This window comes from Amphiura filiformis, chromosome 3 (genome assembly GCF_039555335.1).
Source record: "Amphiura filiformis chromosome 3, Afil_fr2py, whole genome shotgun sequence".
Taxonomy (NCBI): Eukaryota; Metazoa; Echinodermata; class Ophiuroidea; order Amphilepidida; family Amphiuridae; genus Amphiura; species Amphiura filiformis.
The window spans coordinates 13,155,400-13,167,850 of record NC_092630.1 but is presented as its reverse complement, the minus strand read 5'-3'; the positions used below and the strand labels follow the sequence as shown (position 1 = coordinate 13,167,850).

The 12,451-nt window shown below is 39.5% G+C and overlaps 1 protein-coding gene and 1 long non-coding RNA gene across 3 annotated transcripts in view; one reads left to right on the top strand and one right to left on the bottom strand.

The window, feature by feature from the left end:
* The window catches only part of LOC140148067 (uncharacterized), a 467,679-nt gene that overhangs the window by 435,099 nt on the left and 20,129 nt on the right, over positions 1-12,451 (bottom strand). The window lies entirely within an intron of this gene.
* The window catches only part of LOC140148057 (acylamino-acid-releasing enzyme-like), a 60,326-nt gene that overhangs the window by 43,130 nt on the left and 4,745 nt on the right, over positions 1-12,451 (top strand). For both annotated transcript variants that reach the window (XM_072169905.1, XM_072169906.1), the window contains exons 16-21: positions 1,400-1,480; positions 2,395-2,483; positions 3,481-3,591; positions 4,318-4,366; positions 5,057-5,087; positions 7,276-7,378. In XM_072169905.1, coding sequence (XP_072026006.1) covers positions 1,400-1,480; positions 2,395-2,483; positions 3,481-3,591; positions 4,318-4,366; positions 5,057-5,087; positions 7,276-7,378 — 464 coding nt within the window. The remainder of the gene's footprint in view (positions 1-1,399; positions 1,481-2,394; positions 2,484-3,480; positions 3,592-4,317; positions 4,367-5,056; positions 5,088-7,275; positions 7,379-12,451) is intronic.

Here is a 12,451-nt window from a genome sequence, read left to right as displayed (position 1 = left end):
AATCCTCCCATCAGGGCCTGGTATTCGCCTTCCGGCTCCTGCGATGCGTGTACGGTAATCACTGGCTGCTGTACCACTGGTGCAGAATTCTGCGCCTGTCTTTCACGTGTATCGTTACCGCTAGCGCTATCCACACCGCTGACCTGATCCACACCTATGTCGCTCGCGGCGGTGTTTCTAGATGTATTTCCCGTCAAATTCCTTACGGCCCGCGCCTGGGCTCGTGTTTGTCGCGGGGGTTGTGTCTCAACCTCCACTAGATTTGCGCTAGCTGCGCTCCTTTTCGTGCCTTTCCGACGAACCATTCTTCTTTCTCTTCCTAAATCCTCGTAAATTCACACAAAATTCTCGTCGTACGATCAACTTCAGAAGAAGTAAAATACTTGATATCCGCTGACCGTATCAGAAAATCTCTAAGTTCCAGCAAGAAAAAAAATTTCCACAAATAAAACTACGTGTTACTCCTTTCGTGACAGAATGGTGTGTGCCTATTTCCTGGAAATTAGGCCCACACGGCTGGGCGATCGACAAATCCTATTGGCTGCTTCAGACAATAGGCCTTGATGCCGATTGGACATTAAGAATGCTGCACCCAAGCACTGAAACCCAATGACAATTGGGCTAGGCTATTTCTCAGGGGGTAAATCTGTTTATTGTGCATTGGCCAATAAACTTTATTAATTATTCCATTTCACCCCTAGATGGAGAGTTTAGAATTCCAACCAAAATTCAACCGTTTTAGTTGTTTCAGATGGCAGATGCAATAGTTTTCATCCAAAAACAGTGCAAAAGGTTTTGAAAATTTTAGAATTCCAGACAAAATTTCCTAAATAGGACTCAAATTGGTTACATTCCTACTGGATTTCAACATTTTATTTTATCTTTTTCTCAGTACTTGAAGCTAGGCAAACAATTTGGTAATGAAAATCACAGCAACTGTAATTTATAACCCCTACAACTTGAAAATTGACCTTTGTTTTTTTGGCACATAAATTCACAACCGCAGGTCGTATGAATAACTTGACATGCTTTTGAGTGAAATCGGAGCATGTTAAATTTTTGACTCCTGTAACCTTTTGGGGTCATTTTGGTTGTCATTTTCAGGGCTGTAGACTCAAAATAATGCTTGGTAACCCCCTTATTTTGATTTGGCAGGTCCAAATTAATTAAAATACCTAGGTTACCAAAAGTTACTTGAAAATGCTTCAACCATTTTATACCTGTAGTCTAATATGGTTTGAGTTTTTTTTACATTATATTTAATTTTGTTTTGATTCAGAAGAAGGGTCTGACCATTTCTGTCATGTTCAGTTTTTTTTGATGCAATGATACAATATTAACTTTATGCATTATTTTTGCTGTGAATGTTTTAACAACTTATTCTTAACACTTTTGTCAGGTGGTCCACACTGTGTAGTGCCAGCCAAGTACATGCTTTCATGTGCCTTCTTTTGCAAGATGGGTTATGCTATACTAATAGGTAAGTTCCCTCCAAATGGGCTATTCCAGTTGAAATCTACACATCCCCTATGGAAGATATGATCTCACTTTTCCACACAGGTGTGTATTTCAAATGGATGTACCTGAATGGGTTACTCCCGGTGTGGGAGATCTTCCACAGGGGGTGTGTGGATATCAACTGGAATATCTCAATGTAGTATCATTTAAGCAGATTTCTAATTGTCACAAATTATTTATATGTGGGTGTATATATGGGTGCATTGGTTTTACTAAACATATAAGGACTTACAACTTATGGCATACGGTAGGGGCTATTAAAAGACACATACACCCCTACACACCCCAACACAGTATGTGGAGCACAAACTCAAATGACTCCAATGTCAGCTTACTATAATTGATCTCTGGTAAAGCATTACATATCTCAAAGATTAGTGTATTTGGAAAAGCAGTCAGGTGGGGGTGGGCGTGTACAATTTCTGTTAATTGAGGACACACACACACTCCACATTCCAACTGTGGACCACTTGGCACACCGTGGAGCATCCACGGTTTGTGGAGGTCTGCAAACGACCGCAAATGCATGTATAATGTATTTGCATGAAATACAACCTCTATTATATGAGATATAACGTGCATTCAGTCCGCAGTTGCTAGGTTAAATTCCATACACACCAAAATACAAACAAAATGTCGCAAAACGTCCTTGGTATGTCGATCTAGTATGGTTTCATATGACCACATTTGCATAGTCCTCAACAGCGTCCATGTTTGGAGGCACTTTCATGTGGGGGTGTGTGTGGGGGTGTGTGCACTTATGTCAACACTATCAAGTGGAGGCACACATGAGCAAATGTTGTTCACGATTGCTGGATGATGTCAACAGTTTGTGTGTAGAGTCATGTTTGTATACTTTTCCTATTTTTTTTGCAGTGAACTACAGAGGCTCTCTAGGATTTGGTCAGGCTGGTGTGTTGTCTCTACCGGGGAAAGTAGGAACCCAAGATGTCAAGGATGTTCACGTAAGAATAATGACAAATGTAATTGTTATAATCAACATTCTGGTAACTGTTGTGGTATGAACCAACAAAGCATCTTAAGACTCTGACAACACTTATAGAGGCAAGGCAAAGTAAGATAACATATAAAAAAGACAAGGACATTGATGAGAGCAATGAAATACAAATTTTAATCTATATATAATTCCTTGCATTGCTGCAATCAAGTCAAGTTTTCCTTGTAGATATTGGCAGTGAAGATGAGTGATCAATTAGGGATTTAATCATGTTTCACCGTTGTTCATCACCGATTAACAACGATGCGTCCGCGTCGTCTGCGTGGTTTACTTCGTGAGGGCAGCTTTAGCTGCCCGAGCCAATAAACCACCAAGACGCGCCAATTGTTTCCCGTTCACCAACGAAAAGAAGCTAAATCGTATAATTCACGATTATTTCCCAAGGAATGTCAGTTAATCATTGCCACTCAGCCTTACAAAACTTCGATGATTTCTCTGTTGATATCAGCAATAAAACTACAGATTAAAACGGCAATGTTTAGCCGCTACCTGAAAAATACTGAATTCAACTTGTAAGCTTGCATACGCACAAAGGTCCCAGACATGACAAATTTTACGCGCTCTCGCGTAACACGTATTCTCGATCGCGTTCGCGTATACGCTACAGTAAAAGTGTGGGTTCATCACGGATTAACAACGGTTGGCTCCTGTACAAAGGTATAGGAAGAGTTGTTGAACTTTGATTTAAATATTTAAATATTCATCATGTAGCCAAAAGTCTGTGGTTCTCCGGACTTGGATGAGTGTGTACTTACGAGGTCATGACTAGACCGTGCACAGACCACAACATTCTCTACCTGGATAATATACTATGAAGAAATAGAGCTTGTAAGTAGTGCTTTGTGGGTTAGTGCATTTCATATTAGAGGTAATTATTGTATAAAATGTGACGTGCCTTCCTTGGTTATATAGTAATAAACTACTAAGCCTTTTCTGTTTCACAGGGTGCAGCTCTACAGGTACTGTCCTCTGGCCTTGTAGCTAAAGAGAAAGTTGCTGTTATGGGAGGTTCACACGGAGGCTTTTTGTCAACACATCTCATCGGCCAATATCCAGTAAGTATACCTTATCAAATTGTATCAAGTGTACCATCTCTTATGGCCTCTGAGATGGAAGATTCAGGTAAGAGCTTTTCACTGGTGTGGATGGCTTTTATTCACACATCTTTCATGATCAGTCTTGATCAAACGGTTATTGGAATTCACATGGATGCTTCTTATTCACATAATGTAAAAAAACCAAACCGTTTACTCTAAAACATAGCATTTAAAAACAATTTTGAGCTTGTCAACTTCCAAATCAAATCTTTTCAATGTAGGGTGGTATAGAATGTGTGTTATTTTAGGTGTCAAGTGCGGTCATTGTTGATTTAGGGCATCAAAGGTTTACATTTTGTCATTTCTCCTACATGCTGTGATGGATTTCAATAACTTGGACACAACAACCATTGGGTACAATATATGTGTGATGTCAATGGATGTAAGGTCAAAGGTCATTTAGGAGTCATTTGAGGTCATTTTTCAAATATGGCCATTATTCTTAAACTTGCCTTTTGTGATCTCACAATTTGGTAGGGACACATTTTACACATTGCATAATTACTAATCTACTTGTTTAATATTATTATCAAATTTTATGAGATATAACAGCATGTAATAATATTTGAATTAAAAAACCCATCTTTTTGTTTTCTAATTCTCATGCTGAATGTAAGTTCAAACAGATTTTAAATTCTGTTTTTTACTACTTCTCTTCTCATTATGTTTGCAATTTTTTGATAGGGCTTCTACAAGGCCTGCTGTGCACTCAATCCAGTCACCAACTTTGCATGTAAGTAACATGTGATAATTACATTCACATACTACCTTTAGAATGATAGTTAATCAAACTGCTTTACATTTATTTGGCTGCCACTAGCATATACCATGCCATTTGTAGATCTTGGCTCACATTTTAGTGTTGTTTCACCACTAGTGGCTTCTTCAGAGTAGCAACAACAGAGAGCTCTATGCTGGCAACCCATCCCATCCTTCTGTTTGCCTGATGAGTTGTTCAAAGATGATTTTGATCTTGTAGATCCCCTCATCCTTGTTTAGAGTGTCATTTCCCTTTTAGTAAATTCAAATAGCTTCTTGCAACCAATAAGTGGTCTTGACAGACTTCTGTCAGTAACTCCCACTTGATTGAATGATTTTTGGAGGCAACATGATCAGTGAATTTCCTGAATAAATTTCAGGTAGGATTCCTGAAAGTGACAATAAGAGAATAATACAGTCAAATGTTTTCAACACCCTCTTTTCTTTGGCTCTGAAGATAGCACTAGCTAGAGTTTCGAAAGCTAAGCCCTCTGAAAAGGACTGAAAGATTATATCCTACTCAGCTTATTTTAAAGTAACCATTACATATTTATTTACATTAAATTGGTTGTACTGATATTCCGGACTGGTAAATCACAGTCTTTGTTACACTAACAAGATCACATCGTTGAACTAACATTATTATGACCTGTTTTATCCTTAGCTATGCTTGGTTCTACCGACATTCCAGACTGGTAAGTGTACAGACTTTGTTGCAATGACAAGAACTAACATTTTATTTCTTGTTTAACCCTAAATTAGCTATGCTTAGTTCTACGGATGTTCCCGACTGGTAAGTAAAAAACCCACCATATTGTAATGTGACAAATTAATTATTAAAAATATTTTTTATATCTCTTTTAATGATAATATTATTACAATAAGAAATTAATAATTAATAATTGAAGCAATTTCTGCAATATGTTTGAGTTCAATTGTATCAAAACTGTTCCACAATGCGTTGTGAATTTTTAATGCTGAATATATGGATCCTGAGTTTGTCCTTCGGAATTTAGTCAATTTGTACAGAAATTCCTTCCCACTTCAGTTTTCAGTGGTTATACTCCTTTTGCAGTCTTGTAGACTAAACTACGAGTGGTGGTGGCCAATGACCTATCAGCCGGTGCGGTGAAACTCAAGGTGCCATAAATGAAATCACAAAGTGCCATAAGGTGAAGAAGTATATACAAGGTGCTGGTGCTGGTGCTACAATAGATTGGTTTAAAGACTTCTGAGGCTGGGTGGTGGACGCAGAGCCCTGATGACTGGGAGTGCTGTCGATCGGAACACTATAAATTGATGGTGCATTCACTGCAGAAGCAGGAAGTTTATTCCAGATCCTTATCGCCCTTGGGTGGAATGAATAACCGTAATGCATCTGCACTTGAGTTTGGTTGTTGATACCGATAATCATGTTGGTTACGGGTGGATAATGTTGCCAAATGAAGGTATGATGGAAAAGTGATGTTGACTAACTGGAATTGAATCTTATAAAACAAGGTGGCTTGTTTGACAAGGCATCTTGTGTGTAGAGTGTCCCAAGATAGTTCTTTGAAGAGTGGGGTGACCCTAGTTGTTCTACTGTAGTCTTGGTGGACGAAGGCGAATGGCTTGATGCTGCACTCGTTCTAGAGCCTGTATGTCTTGATTTATGTGTGGGTTCCATATTTCAGCACTGTATTCTAGTTGGGGACGCACCAAGGACGCTTTCACATCTTTGTTGCAAGGTGATAAGGTCCTCCTCAGCATACTCAACGTACGACTGGCTTTAGCGATCATCTTCTTGCAATGAGTTGACCATTTTAGGTCGTCTGATATTTTTACACCAAGGTAGTCGTGCTGTTTTACTCTTTGAAGAGCTTCTCCTTATATGTATGGAGGCTGATCTTCCTTTTCAGGGTGATAGACATGACTGCACATTTTGCAACATTAAAACTCATGAGCCAGGTGTCTGCCCAGGATGCAAGTGTATCCAAATCGTTCTGCAATACAGCATGGTCAGTAGGGTCATTTATTTCCGTATACAAGATACTGTTGTCAGCGAAGAGACGAATGTTAGACTTTATAATGTTGATTGATATTGTTAATGTAGACTAAGAAAAGAGCTGGTCCCAAAACAGATCCTTGTGGAACTCCTGATGATGTTACTTCTTTCCAGCTGGAGTGGCTTCCATGAACAGATACTGCTTGCTTGCGTTCGCTGAGGAATGATTTGATCCATCCCAGGGTGGGACCGTTTATGCTGTAGTTCTCTAATTTAACAGCCAGTCTTTGGTGAGGCACTTTATGGAAAGCCTTGCTGAAATCCAGCAAGACTAAATCAGTTTGACCATGGCGATTTAAGGTCATAGCCCAATCATGTGTTGATGATAAAAGTTGGGTGACTGTAGATAGTTTTTCTCTAAAACCATGCTGGTTGTCAAGCAAGATCTTCTGGCTAGAAAGGTGTTTGGCTATGTGACGCAGCACAACATGTTCCATAATCTTACAAGTAATACATGTCAGAGATATTGGCCGGTAGTTTCCGAGGTCCCATTTTGGGCCTTTCTTATACAAAGCTGTAACAAGAGCTCTACTCCAGTCTTCTGGTAGGGTGCATTGTGTCATAAGATTGTTGGAATAAAAACTGCATGACAGACAGGAGCAATCTCATAAGCCACTGTTTTCAGGAGCTTTGCTGGCAACTCATCAGGCCCACAGGCCTTGTTTGGCTTGATATTTGCAAACTGTTTTGCCACACCTTCTACACCAATATGGAGAGTGTTGTCAGAAGTGTACAATATAGAAGGCAGAAATTGTCAAAGATCTATAGGGCAGATATTGCAGATAGGTTCTTCTTGCACTAGACCATAATTCTACCATTTCAACCATACATATTTACAGGTGTCTCGTAGAGGCAGGATTGGAATTTGAATCACATGTTGTGCCTACAGCAAAGACATATAAAGAAATGATACAAAGATCACCTATAGCTCATGTTGATAAGGTAAGCAAATCTAAATTCTTTCGAGTCTTAAAGGGGCATTTAAGTGATCCACAGCCTCATCCCCCACTTTTCTCAAAAAAAGTTGAGATTTTTATATCACTGGAAACCTCTGGCTACATAATGTTCATGTACAAAATATTTCTTGCAGATTAATTCGCTTTAGCAAAGATATCGTGAAATTTGAATTTCGTTCTGGTGCACCAGAACGAAATTACAACGCATTGTCTATGGAGCAGTGTAATACACATAATCATGCATAACTCATGAACGCATAAAATCGGAATCAACTGAAATTTTGGGAATAGGTTTTTTTCGTGGATATCTATAATGAAAAATGACATAAATAGAGGATGCTAGGATCACGAAATACTCCTTTAAGGTTATACTAAACTTTGTAATGATCGATCCAGAATGAGACTGCATGTAGCCCCTTTAAAATTATCTATTTCTGGAAATAAATATCGAGAGAGAAAACGCAAAACTACGTCTAAAAGCTGAAAGTGTAAGGGTTATTATTATGCTTGAATTTTCCACTTGGCTCAAAAAGAAATGTACTTTTCAAACATTTCAATTTTTTTTTCAATATCCGAGCATCAAGATTTTTGGGAACACGGCCATAATTTCTCAGTGGAAGTGGCGATTTTGTTGGGAACTACGACGACATTACAAACAAGTCAATAAAAGAATGTGCATATTCATTCTTGATATTGCTTGTCTCGATTTGTTTTAGTAAGCTTACATGTTTGCCGAATTTGAAGTAAAATGGCCTCCACTTGTAATTCGTTTTGTAACCAGCAACAACCATGCCGTGCACTCTTTCATAGACAAAATTCTGACCTACATTATTTCTATAAACCCTCTTCTATATGCAGGTGCTATTTAAATTTTTATTTCGATAGCAGAAAATTGAGATATTTGCTATTTTTCCGACTCGCTGCTGTCAAATTGGCTAGTTTCGCGATAAAAAGATACAGCGAAATCAATTTTTTTTTAGAACCATTTCACCTCGTGCTTTGAAGTACAAACTTCAAAATTGATATAGTGATTCTATATTTCAAGCTGCGTCATACTGTGTTTTTCTTACCTCTGATTGTCGCTGCTCAAGGCCAAAATTCAAATTTTTGGACAAAAGTGACACTCTCATTTTTTTTTAAACACGCTGTTTACGTGATACTGACGGGCTCTATTTGCCCGATAAAGTGGTGTTGCCGAGTTTGGATTTTAAAATATTTAGGTATTTTCTAGCTTAAAATCTAGCGCCAATGAACCTGGTGCATGGGAGGGAAAATGTGTGTGTGTGTGGGGGGGGTAGTTAGGGCGAAAAAAATGTGCACATTTTCATGCTTGCTTGCTTGCAACAGGTAGATATATTTAGAAATCCATTTAAGGTATGGGTATGGAAATTGGGGATCCCAAAAATTGGCATATAGGCCTAGGCCTATGCAAAGGGGTGGGGCATTTTGGCAGGCCAAGGGGACGGGCCACAAAAATTTGGCAGTCCAGGGGGTGCGGACAAGCGATTTTTGGCTGGCGAGACGGAAGCAAGCGATTTTTAGCGAGTCGCTTGAAATTTTGGCTTATAATTAGTAGGCTAATAGGGCCTACCGGTACTGATTGCACAGCCTTCGAGAAAGCAATTTTTGGCGGGCCGGGGAGGGAATAAATTTTGGCATGTCGAAAGGAGGAAGAATGACTTTACCTAGCACACATTAAAGGGGCATTTCGTGATCCACAACCTCATACAACCCCATAGGCCTCGTCCTTTCTCACAAGTTAAGATTTTTATACCACTCATCCCGCTCTGGCCACATGTTTAGGCATTTTCACGCAGATCAATTCATTAAGCAATGGAAAATATTGCCAAATTTGAATTTCGTTTTAAAAGCCTACTCCCCATTAAAAAAAACCCACTAATTTTGGGGGATTAAAAAAAAGTTCTGTAAAATGAAACAAAAGGCTGCCTCAATCCTAATTATTCATTTAAGGCCAGGCCTTCATTTCTGAATATAGCGGGAGCTCAGTTAGTCACTGTACTCAGGAGCTTGACAAGGAGCTCAATTATATAATATCAATATTAAACCATAGGAGCAGCTCAATAAATGCCATTGGTAAAATTATTAGGCCTACGATATTTTATTTGACTGTGATCCGTTTTAATAGGCTATATACACTAGCTGTATATACCTTTAAAATTTCTAAAATTGGTGGAATTGAACAAGCTCTAAATTTCTCATCGTCCAGCATAACCAAGGGCAACTGGGGGTGGGTGGGAAAGCCCCTAGCTATGGCCATACCCGTGAGTGGCGGAACCAGATTTTTTTTTCAAGGGGCATGGGGGAAGTGAATTTGAGACGGGGCACTTGGAAATCATTGCACTAAATTGCATAAAAAGTGGAAAATTACATAATTGTGGGGATTTTGCCTAAAAGCTCTAAAAACTGGGTGGGAAAGAAAAAATATTTGGGGAAATACTGCCCCCCTAGCGGCGCCACTGCATAATATGAGTCGAGTCATCGAGTCACCAAAACTCGAGTCGAGTCGAGTCGAGTCATTTCGAGTCGAGTCACTACAAGTCTGCTGCATATCCATCCATGATGCTAGAATGACGGAAGTTCTGGCGCTGAAATTCAATTTCAATATCACGAGTTTTTATCAGGGATTTTACCAAGGGAAGGCGATAGGTGTAGGATTTTGCTGATATACCAGGCAACCCGAGAAAGGAACTGAGGTGTGGCTAAATAAGGGAGTGTTCATTCATAGATTTTTAGTATCTATGGTTCATTATAAATATTTTCCATTATCATACTTTCGACGCCGAGAGCATAATTATTTGAAGCGTACATCGTGTCAGTCACATGGTCACATATTTTCTGTTGAAAGAGAAACGCACATGTCTCTGATTAGCTCGGGATTAGCTACTGCGGCGCAAGTGCGTGCTGGCCTGTTGTTGTCCCGGGTTGTTGTCGAGTGGAAATGGGAAATTTATGAATGAACTTCCGCAAAGTTTGCAACATCATCACGCATGGCCAGCGTAGCTGGGATTTTTCCAGGAGGGGCAAGACTATAGGCCCTATGGGGCGGGGCCCAAATCCACCAAATTTCCCACTGGGGGCGGGGGCCCAAATAGACAATTTTTGCCAGGCTTATTGATAATAATCGTGAGGCCTATATGGTAGGCCTATTGAGCTGTATTGCATATCGCTTTGGATTCCCCATCTCTCTGCCCCTCCTCTCACCCTCTCTTTTTTTTTTTTTTTCCCCCTCTTTCCCTCTTTTTTTCCTTGCACTAGGGGGGCGGGGGGCCCAAATAGGCAATTTTTGCAATTGCCCCCCCCCCGGCAGCTACGCTACTGTCATCACGGTAGACATACGCGGTAGCCTACAACTATGAGGTTTACAGACAAATATAGGTCTAGTAGGCCTATCAAAATGTTATATTTTTATATTTTCTGGTGGACTCATGAGAATATCATGTCATGGAGGTCCCGGCGCTGGGTTGGGGGGGTCTCATCAAGGCATTTTGGTATGCCTACCCATGCTTGATTCCGGGAGGTTTTTAGCAGGCCCGACCATTTTTTAATAAAAAACACCTCGGGCGGGTCTCTTCAAAACATTTGTACCATGGGATCAAAGTCACCCACATTTGGCCTAATTTGACGCTTTTTAAGGGCACTTTTGCCAAAATGCGCCCAAAAGTTGGTCTTCGCTGTAAACCCACCTATCATAGTCGTTGAAAAGGTAGGCCTAGGCCTACCCCAAAACTGTGGCACATCCACGAACCCGAGGAGAGACCTCCGCGGTAAAAACACACCTCTAGCGGGACCAGATTTATAATTTAAAATAGTCATCACGACAAAACGGGCCATGGTAGTGTTAATGGTATTAACACTTTGATTTTAGGCTTAAATGATGAGTGTAGGCCTATAAATTGCAAATTTGCACACACCCCGGGGGAACCTTCTCAAGTTGGTTTGGGTAAGGATGTGAGGCTGTGACTCCGAAAAACTACGATGCGATTTTAAACCAAATTTGAATAAAACAGACCCAAAATTGTATCAACTTTTGGACTGAAAGTTTTCGCAAATTTTTACTTTTTCGAGAAAATCATTGAAAAATACCCTTCTTAAACCTAATTTTCAAGACACTGAGGGTCAATAAAATCATGGCTAAAAATACAACAGAGTCTAAACTAAATGGCTGAAAATGCACCCCAAATCTGCCGCACATCCCCACGACACCGTATTTCACCTTATAGATTTTGAAAATTGTCGCAATAAAATAGGCCCGAACTTATCCCAAATTATCCCCCGAAAAAATATTTTTTTGCAGTTGAGGTTGGAGTCTTATTATTTTTATTCTCAGAGAGGATAAGGGGTTGATATTTTTAGCAGGGTACAGTTTGTCTTGTTTTTGTTTTGTTTTTTTGACGTTGAAGTTCCAGATTCTTTTTTTCATATATTATTATTCATTTAGGCCTATTATTTATACCCTGTAGGCCTACGTGGGGAAAAAGACACACGACAGCTACAGAGAAGCCACGAAAAAACTCCTGTGAAGTGCATGAAAATGCCCCGAAAATGTGCCAACCGAAACACCCGAACAGGAAGATAAAATAAAAAAACAAAACCAAAAACCCAGGAAATTTCCCGAAATAAGTTCAAATTCTTTGTCCCCACTAAAATATATTATGAACACTCCCTTATGAAGTCTGCCCTCTTCCGGCTATTCTGGTAGTAGGCGCTGACAATTACCTTAATATTTTTGAAGCATGTTTGAACCCGATTTGTTCTCTATTCACATTTTTAACGTTGCAAGTAACATTTCAAGACCTCTATTTGTGACAGGTATTTAATTATCTTGCTAGAGATGTGCCTAAAGTTGAAATTCAATATTTCGGATCGCAAAGATCGAGAGATATAAAGTTGCTGAATATCAGTTTAACACCATGGATCATATGGGCGTCTTATATGAACGATTATGATAGCTAAGCAAAATGGCTGGGATACAGGTTGTATAAATACTACATGAATATTCATGAACTATACAGATTCCATTCTTCTCTAATAATAAAGA